General features: G+C 35.6%; 1 protein-coding gene across 5 annotated transcripts in view; it reads right to left on the bottom strand.

The window, feature by feature from the left end:
* Nucleotides 1-21,696, bottom strand: part of HUNK (hormonally up-regulated Neu-associated kinase) — a 60,623-nt gene that overhangs the window by 18,230 nt on the left and 20,697 nt on the right. For all 5 annotated transcript variants that reach the window (XM_039368888.1, XM_039368886.1, XM_039368887.1 and 2 more), the window contains exons 2-5: nt 17,019-17,311; nt 9,666-9,721; nt 7,323-7,458; nt 6,099-6,226 (exon numbers count right to left, since the gene is read on the bottom strand). In XM_039368888.1, coding sequence (XP_039224822.1) covers nt 6,099-6,226; nt 7,323-7,458; nt 9,666-9,721; nt 17,019-17,311 — 613 coding nt within the window. The remainder of the gene's footprint in view (nt 1-6,098; nt 6,227-7,322; nt 7,459-9,665; nt 9,722-17,018; nt 17,312-21,696) is intronic.

The raw sequence follows: 21,696 nt of genomic DNA on the forward strand, positions 1-21,696 counted from the left end.
ATAACTTCATTCGCTAAGAAAATACTCTCCAAATAAGATAATTCAATCTTGATAAACAGTTGTATTTTAAATAACAATTTTGACCATCCTTGAATTATAAATTGCAATGGCTATATTCCAGATTGCATTACACAATGATTCTTGTATTCAAGGTTTCTTGAATACTTCAAAGTGATTAAGTTTACACCCAATTTTAATTCATGGTTTATAAAAAGATGATACTAGATCAGTGGTTCTCAACCTATGGGTCAGGACCCCATTTGGGGTTGAACGACCATTTCACGGGGGTCGCCAAACAACGCAGTCCGCCATTTTTCCCCCCCTTTCCTTAGCTGTGCTACTCCCTTTTATTCTATTGGCTTTTGAAAGCCAATAGTATAGACTCTCTTGAATAAAGTCTAATTCTATTGGTTTTCAAAAGCCAATAGGAATTGTCCAGACTGTCTCTGCCCTGCTGAGCCCGCCAAAAGTCCCATTCTGCAAACGGTGCTGCACCAGTTGAGTAGTCCTCAACTTACGACCGGTTGAGTAGTCCTCGACTTACGACCGGTTGGGGGGTCGCAGCATTAAAAAGGTTGAGAACCACTGTGCTAGATTGTGTGTGTAAATAATTGTATGTTTTCTTCAGTTTTTCCCCTTCTTTTATAAATTCGTGTATATGAATTTTCCATGTTGTCAGGAAATTAATAATATTTATTTATTTATTTTTACTGTTGTTTTTACCTCTATCATCTTTCCTTTGGAATCTCAAAACACCACTCAAAGCAGCATATATAACCTTCCCTCCCCTTGAGATAGGTTGGGTATTTTTTTCCAAAGTACCCAATGAGCTTCCACGGCTAAGGGTGGATTTAAACTTGGGTCTCCCAGGTTCTACTCCGTCACCTTAAACATACTTCCACATTAGCTCCTTTAAAAGAAATAAATTTGTGTTATTTTATTGTTTTTTAAAAGTTAAACTCTACAGTACTCTCTCTGATGATTTAGAAAACCAGAACAGCAGTCTTGAAAGGACTTTGTATCTCTTTAACTTTAAAAAAAAAATCTATTCAGTATCTCCCGAGTAGAACGAATTCTAAGATTTTTATTTTTAATTTCAGGGAGATAAACTTGTTGTCTGCACAGTCCTAATCATTTAAATGGATAGTCGGCAATAAATTAATGAGGCACTTGTAATTATGTGAATGGCCCACCTGGTGCATTAACTGATGACTAGAGAAAACATCTGAACTCTGTGCCAAAATAATACTGGGTAAGTTTCAGGGTAAATGCTTGGAAAACATTCCTACAACATTCTGCTCTTAAGAATACCAGCCCAACTAAAAGGAACAGCACTGTATCTATTTCTGCATTTCACATGTCTGAATAAGGTGGAATAATCTGCAGAATTTGTGTACTCTGTCTGTAACAAAAAGACATCAAATTTATCTTTAAAAGGCTATCATTCATAGGCAGATTGTCACCCATCCTTTCACAACTGTACAAAGGGATTCGCTTAATCACTATTCTAGCAAACAATGATGTCAAAGGTTTTCCACATGAAATCAGGAAAAGGAAATATGTGCTCATGTTCCACAATAGATCAAGGACAAGGAAGAGAAAGGATTCTGTCCAATAAATCAGGATTAGATACTATCTAGGCAATATTACATCTGTTTTGAACATCCTGCGGGAATCATTATTTCTGCTGACCTGGATATTATCCAGTTTATGTCACATATGATGCAAAGGGATATTTACATAAAGAATTTGCAAATAATCATTTTTTTATTTTGTGTGTATTTGGTGTATGGGAATTTTAACAATTCTTCTGATGCTTTTCCACCAATAAAACATCAGAGCTTTCAAACCAGTATCGACAACAGCACTTTATTCCCCACACCAACATTATGATACTAGGAAATTAAGCAATAGCTATCCATTTCAAGTGGCACAGATGGTAGCTTAAACATAGCTACAATCTCAGGAGAATCAAGTGGGGCAGTCTGTAATCAAGCGATCTGGAGCTTACAGGCCTTATAAAACACCAATAGTCATGTTAGTCAACACTGAGCAACTTTCTAGCACAGGGGTGTCAAACTGCCAGTGGGCTGGATGCATCATACCGAAACCGCACCCACCCCATTGCTGGCAATGGAAAAAAAGTCACGATACATCGCGACATGTCACATGATGTTGCGAGTTTGACACTCCTGTTCTAACATATAGCAACTAAAACACACTTACAAATGTACCTTTATAATCCATATAAGTTGGTGACACAGGAAGAATAGAATCAGTCATAAATTGGACATTAAGCAGAAAAGAATAACAGCCTGTTAACAGTAATGTTTTTTCCTCTTCTTCCTCGTTCTTTTCTCAGGAACTAAATATCTCACACCATATAAAAGTTATTCCTTCAACTAAACCTTGAGTATCATGTCACTGCCTAATTTCCCCCCCCCCCATCCTCTTCTACTCTTTTTTTTCTCAAACTATAGGACAGTGATAGTGAACCTTTTAGAGACCGAGTGCCCAAACTGCAACCCAAAACCAACTTATTTATCGCCGGGTGCCAGGCGGGCATGGCCCAGTGGATGGGTGTGGCTGTGGTGCTCATGGCAGACTGGGTGGGTGTGGCCAAGGTGGGCGTGATCACCTCAATGTTGCTTGTGGGGAGGGACACCTGTGGGGACCGGGCAGGGTTGGGGGAAATCCAGGGGGTCTCTGGCAGGTGAGGCAGTGGGCAGGAGGCTCGTCCTGCGGGGTGAGGCAAGGCGAGGCAGGGCAGGGGAGCCATTGTCTCAGGGCAAGGTGAGGCAGGGGCCAGGGCGGTTGCTGCCTGACACCATCGGCCCCTGCCCACAGAGGCTAGTGAGCGCATAGGTACTGGGATGCATCCAGCCACATGGACCTCGGCAAGTTAGTGGGCGGCTGGTTGAAGAGGGACGGTTGCCATCTCCAGGGCATGGTGCACGTGCCCACAGAGAGGGTTCTGAGTGCCGCCTCTGGCACGCGTGCCATAGGTTCGCCACCACTGCTATAAGACTATGCATTTCCTAACTAATGATTTATAGTGTCTTTTAGTATCACCCAGCCATTGTTGTGACTATAAATCTTATCTTAATTACTGTTATATCAAGCCAGCGATGGTTGGATGAATCCTAAGATGCTAAAAAAAAAACACTGGAGGGAAATTGGACTAATTTTAATACTGGTCTAACTTGTTAATAAATACCCCTTCTATTTCTATCTAATTTTCTCTAAGATGCATTACAATTCTGTTAAATTATGTACAAACATTTGTTATATGTATAAATAATCAACATTTGCAAATGCCAACAATTAAGTAAGCTGTGAAACAGACTTATGAGCCATATACACTAACATGCTACTGTTCCTTTTTAATACAGCACAAGTAGCTAATTTGTAAGAATACATCTATGGTAGATACCTCTTCAATTGTAACAATGTCAAACAGCAAAGGACAGTCCAAAATAAGTTGGAAATACAGCAAAACTAAAGTCCGGTGGCCTATCAAACAATCTTTTGGACTCATTTCCAATCCTTCATTTTCCTTTTGTAGATGAGAGACATCTGAAGCTCAACAGTCATAAAACAAGAAATAAATATTTGAACAGGAAAATGTTTGAGATTACAGCCAAGGTTCTCAAAGTTAGAATCCAGCCAATTGAAAATAACTAACAGAACGGTTATATTTTTTTAGAATAACTTTTAAGGTGGTAATTTTAGACTCTCTTACCTAAGAATGAATCCACTTAATACAATAAGACCTACTGTGAAACATATGTATCAATTAACTGTAACATAACCAACTAAAATGTTATTAATTTGACTTTGTTGTTTCTGCATTCTATGTCTCTTAAAAACATAATACTGGCACATGTTTTCAAATGGCAAATAAAACAGCTTTCAAAAAGTGACTGGTTATCTGAAATTGTTTATTTCACACTAAACATAAGCAGTCCACAACTCACAGACAGCATGAAGCTCCTTAGTCCCCATATGGTCCCTTGAATACTTTAAAATCATACTGGTGAGATTTGGTACATGCGGTTTCTAGCTGTTTATAATTGTTCCAACCATCTCACAAATAAGATCCCATGGACATTACATTATAATCACTTAAAGGACAGTGTTAAATTGATATTGATGTGTGCTGTTATACAATGGGGTTTTTTTGCCTTTGAGTCAGTACTGACCCCTGGCAATTGTTGGAATCGGTTCCTGCAATTTTAATAGCAAAATTTCAGAAATGTTTTGCCATTGCCTACTTCATAGGGCTGAGAGAGAATAACTGGCCCAAGGGCAACAACCTGGCTTTGCTTTGTGCCTAAGGAAAGACTAGAACTCATAATCTCCTGGTTTCTTGCCTGATACTATAACCATCACACCAAACTGGCTCTCAGTAATATTATGCAGCATGCCATAAATTTGCTGTCTCTGGAAAACACATAGCTAATATTGTCAGAACTACTGTATATGGACAGAATCACAACAGTTTAAGTAGCATAACACTGAAATAATTTAAATTGCTATGCTAATATTTACAATTTGTTAACTTGTCAAAACTGCCTGCTCTTTTAATGCTGGACTTTTTTTTTCTTTGGGGGGTTTATGATTTTTTTTATATTAAGGATCACCTTGAACAGTGAGATGGATGCCAAATAAATTAGATAATATTAATTACTTTTCATGACAATGATATTGTTCTTATTAAAAATAACAAATATTCCCCTTCCAAATACTAAACAAGCAAAAGTGAAAGTTTCTATTTACTTCTTTTGGCCACAGAAAACATCCAATACACATGACCATTTGAAACATTGGATTGGATGAATTACATTAATTTCACACAGGAACAAAACAAGATAAAATTACAATGAAAATGTAACAGAACAAAATATAAATGATTCATTAAAGAACCAGGTATGCAATTATATAATACCAAATTGCCCATAATTGCCACTTCAAAAAAGAATTCACAAACAAAATCTTTCCTTTTCTTTAGATGCAATCTTCTAACCTGACACTTAAAATAAACATGGGATGGGAAAGGCAGCATTTTGTATCTAAAGTCAACAAAGCAATTGCCCAGGATTCCAGTAGGATTTGGCTGGCAGTTTCAGTATGATGGGGGTTTGCACATAAGATGACTTTGAACTGGAAGTATGAATATAAATCAGCTAGTCTCTGGGAAATCTTTTGAACAAAATATCAAGAAAACTGTTGGAAAGAAACAGTGACAGTTTGAAGGGGGAGTCTTTGTTCTTCTTAGTTAAATATTCAGCTGTTTAAATATTTAGTAATGTGGAAACTGAATTTAATCGCAGTTCTATTACTTCTATTTATTATCTTTAAATGTATATGAAAACTAAAGAAAGAAAATTTCTACAAAGCTTGGTTTACCACAGAAAAAGCCCAAATAATATTTTTATATCTCTATGGTGTTTTGGGATAAATTATTTTTAGATATAAAGCTGGAACAAGTCCCATTGAGATCAACAGAATTTACTATTGGGCAGCCTGTTCTTTAACTTATATTAATAAAAAAAATACCTGCTCACTTGCTCTGGAGCCAATTCATTAGCAACTTGTGTAAATTCTTGTCCACAAGAAATTAACACTGTGGCCTATCTTTAATTGTGAGCCTAGGTAGTCCTGGTTCAGCAACCATTCAAAATTACAATGGTGCTGAATGAGAAGACTTGTGACTGGTCCTCATAGTTGTAACTGTGGCAGCATTCATGTGGTCATGATTTAGGTACTTGGCAACTGGCTTGCAATTACAATATCACAGCATTCCACAGTTACATGATCAACATTTGTGACCTTTGATGCAAGTTTCCAATAAACAGTCAATGGGGAAACCAGCAGGAGGTCACAAATGGTAATCATGTGATATTGTGCCTAACAACCATGTGGGATTCACCTAAAATGGCAACTGGGACTACTATTGTAAGTCATTAGCATAACCATGTGACTATGTGCTTTATGACCACATAGCGATGGAGTTTCCAATCCCGAGTACTGTTATTAACTAAGGACTACCTGTAATGGGAGCTTTAAAAAAATCAGCAATACTTAAGTACATTTACCTGTAGAAAGCTGAGTAGGATATGGATTCATTTCTTTGTCTATCATCTTCTGGTACAAAGCTCTCAGACTGAATGGTTCAACAGTAAATGGTAGTGTCCCAGTCAACATTGCATACATATTCACACCACTGCAAGAGAAGAGTGGTGGGAGAAAAGAAGGTAAGCAATAAGTTCTACTGGAAATGAAACAAAAGATGCAAAGAAGAGATTATATTTAGTGGCAAGCAGCTATCACGTATGGAGTATAAAATAACATGTTAGGACATTCTTGGTGTATTTAACCCACAACAATCTTCTGTGATTGGTAACAACTCTTAAAGTCATCCTAAGATCCTATTAACTGGGAATCAATGCCTGACCATGAAAACATACAGATGTAAAATAGATGTAAAGAGATTTATGATCTCTTCCAACATGAATTATAACATGGCTTTCACCTGGATTGAAAAAAAGAATCTGCTAGGTGGCTATAGTGCATTCAGAAAGTATTCAGACTGCTTTCACTTTTATCAATTTTGTTATTATGCTGCAGCCTGATTCCACAGTTGTTAAAATTCATTTTTTTCTCTTTAATCTACACTGTACCCATAACGACAAAATGAAAACATTTTGAAAACAATGTGGTGTATATGCAGCCATTGAAACTTCGAAATTGGGTTGTAAGTAGCTCTGGGAGGTCTGTGGTAATTTTGAATGGTTATTAAATGACTGGTTGTTAAACAAGGATCACCTGCACATTTGTAACTGAAGACATTATCTCCATAATATTAAATCCCTTTTCTCTAATTTTCTTTAACAAATACCGTAAATGCCGGCGTATAAGACGACTTCCGCGAGCGCTGAAATCGGCGCCAAAGATGGGGGTCGTCTTATACGCCGAGTCGTCTTATACGCCGGAAATACTGGTAGTTTCTGGCGTATAAGACGACGTTCTAGGAATGCGGCCCGGCTATAAAGACGGGGGTCGTCTTATACGCCGGGTCGCCTAATACGCCGGCATATACGGTACTTTTTGTGCTTTTGTAACAGTGCCTTGAATATAGAGCTCTGGCATTTTGATTGGTCAGATATTAGGTAAATTAGGTGCAATCAGATATCCATTTTCAAAGTGGAATATTTTGTAATAATGTTCAACTTTAAATATAACTTCTTTATTTTTGCCAGTGTAAACAATAAACATGATATGGAAAGAGAATATGCTGGTTTTAAACTACATTAACTCACATGGACCAAACATCTATTTTGGGACCATATTTCTTCCTTGCAAGAAGTTCTGGTGCTGCATAAGCAGGACTACCGCATTGGGTGCTGAATGGATCAGTGTAGCCAAGGATACTTGCACAATTGCTCAAACCAAAGTCTGTGAGGAAAAACAAAGAATAGACATTTAAATTCCGCATTGGAAAGACTGTCATCTCTATATGGTTATCATTTATTACCATCATATATTTTTCTTTTTATAAATCTCGTTTAAGTTAAAGCAGAAACTTTCCTCAAATGGCACTCTGAAGACATAATGAATCACAATTACCATCATTTCTAGCTAGCATGTAGTCCATCTATAGTGCTATAGAGCACCTGGTTGGGTGTAAAGGTAAGTTACAGAGTTGTAATCTGAATGCTGCTTTCTTAAATTATACAAGAAATGGAAATAATGTTCCAAAAGCAGATAAGCATAACTTCCTAGGGAATAATTCTGATTTTCTTGCATCTGTGAAACAGTAACAGTAATTAAGACCTATCCATATATCAGCAAGCTTTTTACATACTGATCCACCTTGGAAAGGAACAAAGGAGTTAAGTACACCATTGGGTATGAATAGTTTAAGATTCTTAAATGGAACCTGATAGGAATTGTATTCATGTGCACATAAAACACTCAGCTGCAAGATATAATACACACAACAGGGCTAAATATAAAAAAGGCACATTTAATCACAAACAAGCAGTAATAGAAGCTGAGATAGGTAGTATTATTTCTTTTAATGTAAACTGTGATTAACTTGAATATACTCAAGTAAGTAGCCTACACTTTTTAATTAAAATGTTTATAATTATGATTTCAAATCAAAACCTTTCCATTAAAAGGTACTATTGCCAAACACCAATATTAATATTTCCTTTGAAAATAACTGTCATCCTCATTTTAAGATTGGTCATTTGTTAACAAAGCCTTTGCTCTTGGATACATAATAACCTGCTGCATTTGAGGCTATCAGAGTTGAATAAAACCATATAGAACCAAAATCTCTATCGTACGTTCTTATGTTCTATGGCAGACCTGTCAAACTTGCGATGTCATGTGACATCGCGCAACATATTGTGACTTTTTCCCCATTGCCAGCAATGGGGTAGGCGTGGTTTTGGCGTGACGTATCCGGCCTGCAGTTTGACATCCCTATTCTATGGTATGTTCTATGGAAGTGTTTCTCAGCCTTGGGAACTTTCAGATGTGTGGACTTCAACTCCCAGAATTTCCCAGCCAGCACGGGGAACACAGTCTAAAATGAAGAAATGTTTAGACAACTAAAGCAAATGTAAAATAGCTATATTCTAGTTTTGTTTTATATATATTGTTTGGCAGTGACTGCATATAGAAGCCAGCTTTATATGTTCTGGAGTAATCAAACAGCCCATTATAAGAACAAAAGCTACCAGATATTAATACAACTTTAAAATATTTCTGCTCTCACCTAGGCTTTAATCTAAAGTTGTTGGTTGGCTAATAGTAATGTGTATTTTTCAATACACTTGTGAATGCTGTTTCTTACATACAAATGTTATATAGGTCTTTCCCAAATAAGTGCCTTTTCTCAAAGCTGTTTTGTCAACTTTCACCTCATAAGTGCCCTTAAACTGTATGAGACAAAGCTTTGTTTTACAGATTTTCTGGCCCACTTAAGAGATAGTAATGCCTCTGTTTTTAACTCACATGCCTGTTTTATTCACATACACTGTTGCAACAAAATGAGTTGACTTGGCAGAATTAAATCCCTAAGCAGATGCTTTTATAAGGGGAATATTTTCCTTTTAATGCCCACAATTAACATGAATGGGAGTTTTACATGGATAGTAATAAAAGACGACTCATTTATGATTTGTGCAGAATGTGTATGATCAATGAAAAAAACACTGCGGTTTTGGAGACAGAGGTACAATCAAGAAACCATTGGGTTTTCTCAAGGTACTTGTTATTTTAATTTTGCAGACAAATGTATTGATTGGACACTAAAGTTTGCCTCACATTATGTGAACAAATATCCCATTTGATTGCAGCATCAAAAAGATCTTCTTAAACTCTAAGTCACTTAAAATAGGAAGCCAAATGGCAAGGGGAAATGTTTGTTCTACTTCTCCAAACATTCAGCATGCTTTAGACGAAAGGCTTCACAAAATATGTATTTTTAAATTTACTATAATTTCTCTGTGTTTGTGAAGAAACACCTGAATTACAGATATAATCCAATAGTAAAAGTTTAATATTTTTAAAACCCAGGTGTTGTGTTAATTTATGACAAAAATGCTGATTAGTGACTGAAAACTACAATTACTACAAGACTTTCATACCAATAAGCTTGATATTGTTGTCTTCATCTAGCAGAAGGTTTTCTATCTTCAGATCTCTGCAATATATAAAGATATTAAATGAGATTTTAAACAACTGACTTTCAATATTTTCAAATTTCAAAAAAGATATCTGATTACCTTTTTGTACAAATTGGTATAATTCTTGTTTTTATAAAAATTTGAAGTAAATATATTTCGGAATATTTTCATAATAATGAATAAATAGATCTGTTTTTTTAAAAAAACAACTTTTATTGGTTTTTTAAATTTCTTAAAGCAAAGTATTCAGGACACACCGTGGTGCTGGGGTAATCAAACATCCTAAAACAAAACATATATACATAGTACAATCAATACATCAAATATTCCTTCTCTTTTTCCCTCAAATAGCATAGTATATTTAAAATATCCAATTCTAGCTTAAATTTATTCAACCTGAACCTGTTTTTAAGCTTCATTAATTTACAATACCATAATCAAATTAACTTTAAATAAAAACATTTTCAATTCAAATATCCCTTCCAAGTATGTTCTACTTTCTTAATTTTATCAAAATCTTATTTATTTCATCTTCCACTAATCTCCCCTATGTAAAGTAAAATATTAATCTATCCTATATCTATCTAATCCATTAGTTAATCAATCTCTTTAAGCTAAAAAGATAGTATCAGACCTTAAATCATGTCAATCCATTCAACAGAAATCAAAGCTCACCAGTTAATTATCATAACTGATAACATCCATATATATCATCAAAGAATCATATCATCTTATTAAATTGCAATTGATTAATAATTCAATTCAAATCTAAAACATCTCTTCAATTTTCTTCATTCCATTACATAATAATTTTCATAAAAATAAACCTAACATTCTAAAAAGAACATTCTTAATATTCGATATTGCCTTTAGTCCACTATATAAAAAATATTTCATTTTTAAGCAAAAATATTGATTTATCCTAGACACATCTAAATGTATGTATTTATCAATCTATTCTATATGTATCTAATCCTTCAATTAATTGATCTCTTTGAGCTGACATATCTGACCTTAAATCATTTCAATCCATTGAACAGAATTCAAATTTCAACCAGTTAATTATCATAGCTAAACGTCCATGTTATAAAACAAACAAGTCGTCTTATATAATTCAATCCAAATCTGAGACATCTCATTACTTCAAACTCATAATCTTAGTCCTTACATCAGTCCATAGTTCTAGGTTGCCTTTAATCCAGTTTATGAAATTTTAAATTTCATTTTTCAATCTTATTCTAGCTTTCATCTTACGCCAGGTAGGTTTCCATATCAGGGCTTCCCTTCTAGATGATGAATCTCTTTTTGTTACTTGTAGTGTCATTTGATTCGATGAAAACCATCTTGGTCTCTGATTAGGTCCTCTGTTTCTCTTGTCCATAAAGCCTCGTTGCTTCAGAAGTTCAAAATTCAATCTTTGCTTTTCCTGGTCTTGCTTGTAGGGCAAAGTAAAATTCTGTTTATTCTCAGTTAAGTCCTCTTCTTGTATAATCTGTTTTGTAGAGTAGTCAAGTGTAATCTGAGAGTCAGTTTTAAGGTTTAAAGTAGGAGTTCTGGCTCATAGTCCTGTAGTAAACTCTTTTATTACAGTATATATTTCTTCTTTGGCCTCACAGATCTTTTCCAGTATAAGTTTACAGTTTAAATGTGATTGAGGTTTCTCCGTTTTAGCAATAGGTAAAGAAAAAATCCTTTTTCCTTTATTTTTTTTCCTTTTTAGTGAAGGTTACAATTGGACATTTCCTCCCCCACAGATCACACAGCTGGCTCAAATTATCTTTTCTCTTGAAAAGCAGTTTGAAGGCCAAAACCATCTCATCTCCAAATAGTCAATAATCCAATATTAACTTTTGACCAGTAGGTGTCCTCAGTAAGCTAAAAAGACTTCTTCAAAGGCCATTTTTCCCTTTTTCTATTTTTTAAAGGAAGAATGGAAAAAGAAATACTCTGCCAATATAATATCGCTCCAAAAAAGAAAAAACAAAGAAAAAACAATTTTTCTATAGCTCAACGTAAATAGAGATAAAATATAGTCTTTAAATGAATAATTTTTTTCTGTCCTTTTATAAAATGCCTTTGTTCCCACAATTACAAAAGCTGATGTCAGGGCTCTGACTAATGAAGCACTTCAAAGAACTTTCAAGCAGCGATATGTGAACAAAAACCTAGCGAGGGGGTTTATTGAATGGGCCAAATCTTCCGTGGGAGCCCCTGTGTTGTTCAAAGAGAAACAAGATGGGTCTCTTCGTCTCTGCGTAGACTACAAGGGACTCAACGCTGTAAGTGTGGAAAATAAATACCCCCTCCCCCTCCTAAAGGATTTATTGACCCATCTGGCTAAGGGGAGTGTCTTCACTAAGTTAGATCTAAGAGAGGCATACTACCGGGTGAGAATAAAAGAGGGAGATGAATGGAAAACTGCCTTCAACTGTCCTATGGGGAGCTATCAGTTCAAAGTCATGCCATTTGGACTACAGGGGGCCCCAGCTGTATTTATGCAGTTGGTTAATGAGGTTCTACATGATCACTTGTACAAAGGGGTTTTGGTGTATCTTGATGATATCCTGATATACAGCACAAGGGACGAGGGAATATTTCCAAAGACAAGCTTTTACAGGCAAAAATAGGATGGGGTGAGGAGAGGAACAAAAGGGGTCTCACCCGGATCATCCGCGGTGGATCTGTAACACTTAGATGACAATGTGACTTTCGGCTGGTGCAGCAGGGTGATTGGCCACCTTGCAGGCCGGTCTTTGCTCCGTTGGAGACACGGGGGAAGCTGCTGCCCTCCCCTATCTACCAGCAAGCCTCCTCCTCAGTGGTCGCCCCTCCAGGGTGACTTTCCACCCCCTAGGGGGTCTACGGCGAAGGAAACTCCAGACGGCGCGGAGACAAGTCTCCAGGCACGACCAGCGTCGCCGCGTTCCGGAACCGGAAGTCAATAGATCTGTTATTTTGAAGTTGATGCAAACAGCACTTGCAGCACAATTCATTATGGTATTCTTCCATTTTATTTACTCTATCCTACGCTAATGCCATAAAAACAAACATGTATAGTAACAAAAAATGCAATAAGTTTATATCATTTCTATAAAAAATTATAAACAAGCTAATTCAGCTTTAACATAAATCTTCAAAATATTAATTATGAATCAAATATTCTGTTATTCTATTTCTCTATTAAGAGCGACCAGTATGAGACACAAGGTTTCGTGTGCTTCCGCAAGCATTTTTCTACATCTTCCAGGGCCTCTCGGCCACCTGCCCTATGTTAGAGGCATATTCCATTAATTTGCATTGCTACCTCCTCACTGTGTCTTTTGTTTTCCATCAAAATGCAACAAAAAGATGGCCAATACCTGCTTTTGCTTAAATACATGAGCTGTTATAATGAAAAGGTGTGAATGAAAAGGTTCAGAAGAAAAGCTAACTTTGGATTTATTTATTTTTTAAAGTCAGTCTTCAAGACCCCTGGCATGAATCCAATTCTAGCGGCTGTATTGCTCTAAAATAAAATTAGCAGTATGATATTTCAAGGAATAAGAAATGCATACCATGAAACAAATTTAAGATGCTTCAAATACCTATACTAAAAGCTGCCATCTTGGTTTTATTATTGTTTAACTGTTTCTATGGAATTTACATTTAGAACATGGTCAATGTATTCAATATGCTTCATTAGAGATTTTACATTCAACACAACTGTCATTGGATGGGATAATTACTTGGATTAGAATAGACAGGAGTGAAAATGTCCTTTTTCTTAGAACAGAACATCAGATGGATTTTAGGTAAACTGAAAAATGCCTTTTGAAGTTGTTTGAATAGAGAGAAAAGCACAAATGCCAGCAGGATTTTTTTTTCTCCCAAGGCAAATAGCGAATACCAAGGAGCAATTATGTCAGGATGGCAGGACAGGAAAGAGATCATTCTCCTTGTTTGTCATAATGAAATAAAATAAAGGAAGTGTTTCTTAGTCTAAATATATTTCTAATATGGTAATATGTTTTAATAACTACCTTTCAACAATCACAAGAACTTTTTTACAGTAAATTTCTTAGCATAGTCAACTGGATGGAACAATTCCAGTAATTCAGATAGTTCCCAATAAAAATTTATAGCAAATCATGATATATGTTTATTACTGAAAATGATAAAGCCAAGGAAATGCTACTGAAGGAAAACCTTACTTAAATAAAGCTCTAGGAACCAGATGCTGCAAGCCACATGAATACCTACTATTGCCTTTAAACACAGTGGAAACAATGCAACATACTTTTTTATATATCACATCCAGAATATAATACATCCTATGCATTAATTACATTTATGTATCTAAAATAATGTATACCTCAAGAAGTATGTTGAACTACTAAGCATGATAATATGGTAAAATCTGAATGAAAATAAACTAATGAGGTATAAGACAAATATACTGGAAAGATTGTTGGGAAACCTTTTAACATTTTTGGTACTAAATCAAAGATAGTAGGACAAACTTTCCAATAAAAATAACTTCAGAAAAATGAAAACAATGTATGATAGATTCATATTAAATGTCATTCTATACTGTAGAAATTTCTATAAATGAAGAGTATTTTATCAATAGATAAGCAGAAATTAAGCTGCTAGTTTCAAAAGTAATTTGATTATTTGTGATCAAACTAATATCAGATTTTAGCAACCAAATCAATAAGTTTTCTCATTATCTTTCCCTAATCTGGTGCTTCAGGTCTTCCAATGATGCACTCATCACTACTTTAACAGAGTCCCTCCATCTTTCTATTGGTTGTCCTTTTCTTCACTTTTTTCCTCCACTTTTCCTAGCAATAGAGCCCTTCTCCCAGAGAGCTAGGTCTTATTATATGTCAAGTTCAATAATTTCATCCATGATGATCCATTTGTGTATTTCTTGGCTATCCACAGTATTCTCAAGAAACTTCAACATCGTAGTTTGAAAGCCTCCATGCTCTATTTATCCCACATCTTCAAAGTCATATGGGGACAATAAGATGTTCAGGGATCCACAGCTTGACATGATTAAAACAATCAACGGAGAGGTTTTTTTGCAATCAATGAAGCACAGACTGACTTTTTCTGGGCATTCCTTGGCTTTCCCAATTATCCAGCATACATCAGCAGCGTCTCATGCTTCTTGCCTTTTATAAACCCACCTTGAACACTGGCTTCTCCATCTCTATGTAGGTAATCACCTACATTGGATGACTCTAAGCCAGGGATAGGCAACCTTGGCTCTTTTAAGACTTGTGGACTTCAACTCCCAGAATTCCTGAGCCAGCAACATGGATGTAAAATTAAAAGATAGTTTTAGTCTCCTTGGTTACGCATCAAAATAAATCATGATAAATGTATCATGCTCATCTTTGGGCAGGTGCTCTATGTGCATACAAGTAGTCTTCAGTTACTGACTGCAAGTGGGACTGGCAACTCCGTCACTAAGCAATGAAGCTGCAAAATGAAATGTCATGTGACTGTGCTGGCTTACATGTCAGTTTTGATTGTGGTTGTTGTCAAGTGAATCATCTGCGATGTTAAGCGTGATGTCACATGACCACAATCTGTGACTTCCTGCCAGCTTCCCCACTGACTTGGCTTGTCAAAAGTCAGCTGTGAAGTTCAGAAATGATGACCATGAAAAACTGTGGTAATAGTAAATGTGAACGAACGATCAATAAATTAGGACCACTTATACTTACAATGTTACTGCCAGAGATCACTTCATGATCTTCCATATCCAACTCAAGTCTTAACAAGCAAAAGACTATTCTCTATTATATATTGTCCTATTTCTCAAAATCTGCTAGTTATCTGAATCATTAAGTTTGAGAAGATAATGTGCACCCAGCTCCTCAATTAAAGAAACAGTGGAAAACAGATACACAGGAAGCAGTCTTTGCTATTGGAACATTATTAAATTCCTTTCCTTGATGTTTTGACAGTAATTAACTGAGTATCTGTAGTTTTAAAATTACTTTAAAAGTTGTCGAGAATTTCCTATGAGATGCTAAAGCAAAACTTCATTCTAAGTCTCCATCATTCCATAGAAAGGCTAATTCATATTAGTCTGCTTTACATTTAGAATTTACATTCTAACAGAAACATGGTGAGTATACTATGCCATAAACCATTTTCATTATGGCTTACTCTAATGAATAATTCAACTCGCTGCCCCATAGCTGTGAAATATTAATCCTGACCCTTCTACCTCCAGAAGACTGCGGAACTGAGGTGAAGTTGTCTATTAGGCAGTTACAGCTTTCAACTGATAGCTTGCAGACTGAAGTTTCATTTCAGAGACATTGGGGGAAATAGGAGCGTTTTTCTATTCATAGACACAACATAGTGGGAAAGAACCAACCCAGAACTAAGGAGAAATTTCCTGACAAAACAATTAATCAGTGGAATGACTTGCTTCCAGAAGTTGTGGTTGCTCCAACAACGGTGATTTTTAAAAAGAGATTGGACAACCATTTGTCTGAAATGGTATAGATTAGAGTTTCCTGCTTGAGAAGAGGATTGGATTAGAAGACCTCCAAGGTCCCTTCCAACTCTGTTATTTTGTTATTTGGTGGGACCTTGCTGAGAAAGAAAAAAATGAAATCTGCAAATCTTACTGGAATTATTTTCCCCATTTCTAGAATTACGTTCTTTAAAAAACAAACAAACCTCAAATGAGTAAGGAATACCAGATTAGATAAACCAGATTAAAAAGAACAAGAATATTTATTTATTTATTTATGAGACTTATATACCGCTTTAAGTGCAAGCACTCTCTAAGCGGTGTACACCAGTAAGCAATGTATATATATATTTACATTGCCCCCAACAATCTGGGTCCTCATTTTACCTACCCCGGAAGGATGGAAGGCTGAGTCAACCTTGAGCCGGTGAGATTTGAACCGCTGACCTGCTGAACACAGTCAGCTAAAGTGGCCTGCAGTACTGCACCCTAACTGCTGCGCCACCTCGGCTCATTATAAAATTTTCTGTGGCAAAAGAAAAAAAATTCTTGTTTGATTTATAGAAAAACGTATTTTTCTTTATAAATTTTCTCATCTCACTGAATTTTACCATAGTCACCAATAACAGGAGCTGAAGCAGATAGGGAGAAGAGAGGTTAAAAAATAGCTATGCTGTGTTGGAATTCTGAGAGTTGCAATCCCAATACATATGGAGGACATCAGCACATGGAAGGATAATAACAAGTGGAGAAAAAATTCTTTTTACCATGGATACGGATAGTAATAGGCATGTATTATTCCAAAAATATGAAACAGGTAATGTTCACCTTACCTGTGAACAACCCCTGCCCGATGTAGATGCTCAACTGCTAATATAAGTTGTCTGATATATTTGCGTGCTTCATGCTCTTCCAACCGCTTCTTCTCATAGATTTTGTGCATTAAGTTGCCTCCTGGGCATAGTTCCATGACAAGGTAGTAACTATTTTCAGTTTCCAAGATATCCAGCAGTTGAGCAATGTTGGGATGACGAATCATTTGCTGGATCTGGCCTTCCCGTCTCAGATTCTTGGTCACATAGGTGTCCTTTTTGGCTCTTTTTTTATCAATAACCTTCACTGCCACCTAGTAAGAAACAAAAAATTGACATTTTTTTTAAAAAATAGTTTTAAATTATATCATTTTCTTCATTCACAATAGAAAAATTCACTTGAAAATATAATATTTAAATGTACTTTTAATTCTAATGTTCATCCCATCCTTACATTATAAAATTAAACCTTTATGTCAAAAGTACAAGTTTTTTAATGAGTCATTTTGTGTATTTCTAAATACCATCTCCATTTTCTTTCTTCCTTCTTGGAAATTATCCACAGAGTTGTATTCAAGTATTACATGAAGGAATTAGTTTATACAAACCTATAGTAATTTGTTTAGACAAAAATCAATTGGTTTACAGAAAATACATCTGCATATGTGTACCAGAAATGGCCATCATTTATGTATTATTTAGAAATAATATTATTAGATAAATATGCTTGGGAAGCAGCTAATAATTTATATTATAATAAATGATAATTCCAACAGGCAAGCACCTGCCACATAACACTTCAGACTTAAGAAGTATAGATAAGAAAGGTAAAAAAGTGGACAGTGGATGCTGCACTTCCTGGAGACAGGATAAGATAAGGTAAGGTAAGGTAAGTTAGATGATAAGGTAAGGTAAGGTACGATAAGAGAAAGAACTGGAGAAAATAAGAAAATAGAAAGAATTGCAAATAGAAAGACTAGCACAAAAATACTGCTTAGATCTGTATATACAGCATATTTCACTAATACATTACAACATCCTAGGTTCTTGAGAACAACTTGATGCACATGAAGGTCAACACCAGCTAAAGAACTGGCAGCTATGACTACAGTGTTGTGAATAGATAACAGCAATCAGCATTGAGAAAGTCACCACCAGACAATTACAAAAAACAGCTTTAATTGGAACAGTGGTACCTTTAGCTCCATCAAACAACATCTGCCTAACTCAGTTTGCTGGGAAGGACTCAACAAGAGGATAAAAATTCCAAATCCAGTCTAAACTGAATGCAATGAAATTTCATTTTAATGTATGCCGATTAGTGTACATTCAATGTGACAATAAAAGTGACACTTATTCTATTCTATTCTATTCTATTCTATTCTGTTCTGTTCTGTTCTGTTCTGTTCTATTCTACTCTACTCTATTCTTCTAAACATTATGCAACCAACCATAATAATCATAATCAGGGTTTTTTTTTGTCATAGAACGCCCAGAACGGAGTTCCAGCACCTTTTTTGGATGGAACCTTGTAGGGTAAGCAAGGCAGATTGTATGACATGTGTGAGTTCCGGTACTTTTTTTTTTTACAAAAAAAGCACCGATCATAATTGTTACATGATTATGTGTGAGAGCCTGTTTGGTGTAACGGTTAAGGCACCAGACTAGAAACTGGGAGATTGTGAGTTCTAGTCCTGCCTTAAGCCCAAAACCAGATGTGTGACCTTGGGCTAGTCATTTTCTTTCAGCCCAAGAAAGGAAGCAATGCAAACCACTTCTGAAAAGTCTTGCTAAAAAAACTGCAGGGACTAATCAAAGCAGTCTCCAAGAATTGGCATGACTGAAGGAGAAAATATGCATATTATTATATGTATAATGCATACTACAAGCAAAAGCATACCTTTGGACAAAGGCAGCCTGAAGCCTCTTCAAACTCATATCAGCTTATTATAGAGCTGCAATAAACTAATATAGCATTGCTAAGACCTCTATCATTATCACCAGCTTGAATAAGAATTGACATACCAGATTATTCAGTGTAAGGACACTTAACACGGCAGCTGCAGCCACCACTTAAGTATCCAGGTTCAAAGTAAAGTAAGAAGCACTCCAAAGCATAAACCTTCTTGGAATAAACTACGGTAGTGATATAGCAATAGGACAGAGGACAGAATTTAATCTCACTTTAACTTCAATAGCAGTAATCTTATTTACATAAATGAGACCTGGCATGAGGCCCATTACTATCTTTGTATAAATTGCTTCAACCAGTGACTAGCATTCTGATTATTTCCTTTCTAAGAAAGAACTTGCCAAAATAATGAAAGTAATAAAATTAATCTACATTAGAAAGTAATTATTGTAAACTACTTCTGAGATAAAATATGAGTTGCTAATGTCGGTGCAGTTTGACCTTATCTTCCAACCGGTGTCCTATGGTTTGGAATGAATGATAGATCTCTACAGATCAAGAGTGAAAAATTGTGTGTGGATTAGATGGGGGAAAGGGAGGGGGGAGAACATTACTGAGAGAGAGGCAAAAAGCTGGTCCTCTGCCAAGACCTAAAGAACAGAGCAATGCAGTACTGCAATTACCTTAACTTTTAATGAAAAAATCAAAGTAAGGCTCTGTGAGGGAGATGGGCAGCTATAAAAATTTGATAATAAAAATAAATAAATTCAGATAAAAGTTCTTTAACAATTTAATTGTACAACATGCTACTGCGGGGGTAGGCAACCTTGGCTCTTTTATGACTCGTGGACTTCAATTCCCAGAATTCCTGAGCCAGACATGGCTGGCTTAGGAATTCTGGGAGATGAAGTCCACGAGTCATAAAAGAGCCAAGGTTGCCTCCAAACCCCTGTACTAGTGCATGGATATTGTTTCCACAAGCTAATTTTTATGATTTTACAAATGGTCTGAAGGAAAATCAGAACTTCTATGCACGTATTAAACAGAAGATGGATTCAGGTAACTAATTATATTAAACCTCAAGACAGCTATTTAAACATGCAGTGTAGTTCTATCACATAAAAAGAGTTTAAAGCAGTTCCACATGGTTAATTATCATGTAAATCCATTCTGCCTTAACCAAGTAACTGGCCTTGCATATGCTTTTGAAATTGAGCATTATACCTTTAAGGAGATTATTCTTAAAGTTTCATCTGCTGAAAGCAAATTGATTTATGCATACTGGAAAGCTATTCCTTGTTGGCAGAAGGTGGAAGTAGAGTTGTAGAAAGAACCAGAAAGAATACATTGTCTTCCAGTCACAGGAAACACCACAGGAAGAAAAACATATTATTTGAAAAGATTTGTGAATCATTTCATTCCCAAACTTAATAGTCTCAACTTTATTAAATGATTTAGATGCAAATTTTAAAAATTACTCTAACTTGGTCTCCTCCAGACCCCAAATTCTAAACGCTAAAGTCTCCTAAACAATTGGAAGCAATCTGGGTCCCCAGGTTGAGAGAGATGTTTTACAGATGGTGGGCAGATATGGTCGTTTATAGCTGAATATCTATCAAACAGCAGATCATCTTATTTGCATTAAACAAAGTTTTTAAAACTATTTTAAGTAAAAGGTGATCTTGGCAATATTTGCTAAGAAACATGTTTAAATCACATTCAACTATTTCTTTTAACCAGAAACATGGCATGTTGTTCACTGAACATTGTAGTCTTGGAAAATTCTGATTTTTTTGTTTCATTTTTCACAACTAGTTCAGTTATATATTACAATTTTTATATGGCATAGCCTATGTTTAGGTAATCAAGCTCTCAAGTTATATACTCTAAATACTGTAGCTTATTTTTAAAGGGTCATCTTAGTTTGCTTATGAATATAGTAATAGAAATTGGTGATTGTTTTTTGTCTACTGTTCTTTTACAGGACTGTCTTACATTAAGGATCTATGCTTCTTTCAATTAAATACATCACTTTCCGATCATTTTTCCCTTTACTTTAAACAGAGGACAATCCTTTGAATTAAAATGGCTACAAAATAATATTATTAAGTATCTCAGTTGTAATGAAAGTCAAAGCAAATGTGTTTCAGTAAGGTTAGTTCTGAATGTAGGTTTGTTTTTCCCTCTGTAAGTTTTACAAATGGCACATGGATGGTTTTCTAGATGTCCAATTTAACATCTTTAATGGAGTAGATCTTTCAAACATGTGGTCATGTCTTATTAATATTTTGACCATAATTATCAACTGCTATGTATATATAATGGTTCTTTCTTTTGTATCAAAAGATAGAAATTAAAAGCACTACTTTTGTTAGTAAGGAGGAATGCATATAGCTAATTAATTTTCCTCACTATTTGTAATAAGTTTCAGCAGCAATAGCAATAGCACTTAGATTTATATACTGCTTCACAGTGCTTTATAGCCCTCTCTAAGTAGTTTACAGAGTCAGCCTATTGATCCCAACAATCTGGGTCCTCATTTTACTGACCTCGGAAGGATGAAAGGCTGAGTCAACCTTGAGCTGCTCAGAATTGAACTCCTGGAGTAAGCAGTGAGTTAGCCTGTAGTACTGTATTCTAAATGCTGCGCCACCACAGCTCTTCAAGTGGGTAGATGAAAGCAATCCTGAAGTAAAAGAGCTTGTCTTATTTAGTTCTTGTTCCTTATGCTTTCAGAATTGCCTTTTCCTTATATTCATTATGCCTAAATTATTTTCAGTTCCAATA

This window comes from Crotalus tigris, unplaced genomic scaffold (genome assembly GCF_016545835.1).
Source record: "Crotalus tigris isolate CLP2741 ecotype Arizona unplaced genomic scaffold, ASM1654583v1 scf7180000020943.996319, whole genome shotgun sequence".
In the NCBI taxonomy this organism is placed as follows: domain Eukaryota; kingdom Metazoa; phylum Chordata; class Lepidosauria; order Squamata; family Viperidae; genus Crotalus; species Crotalus tigris.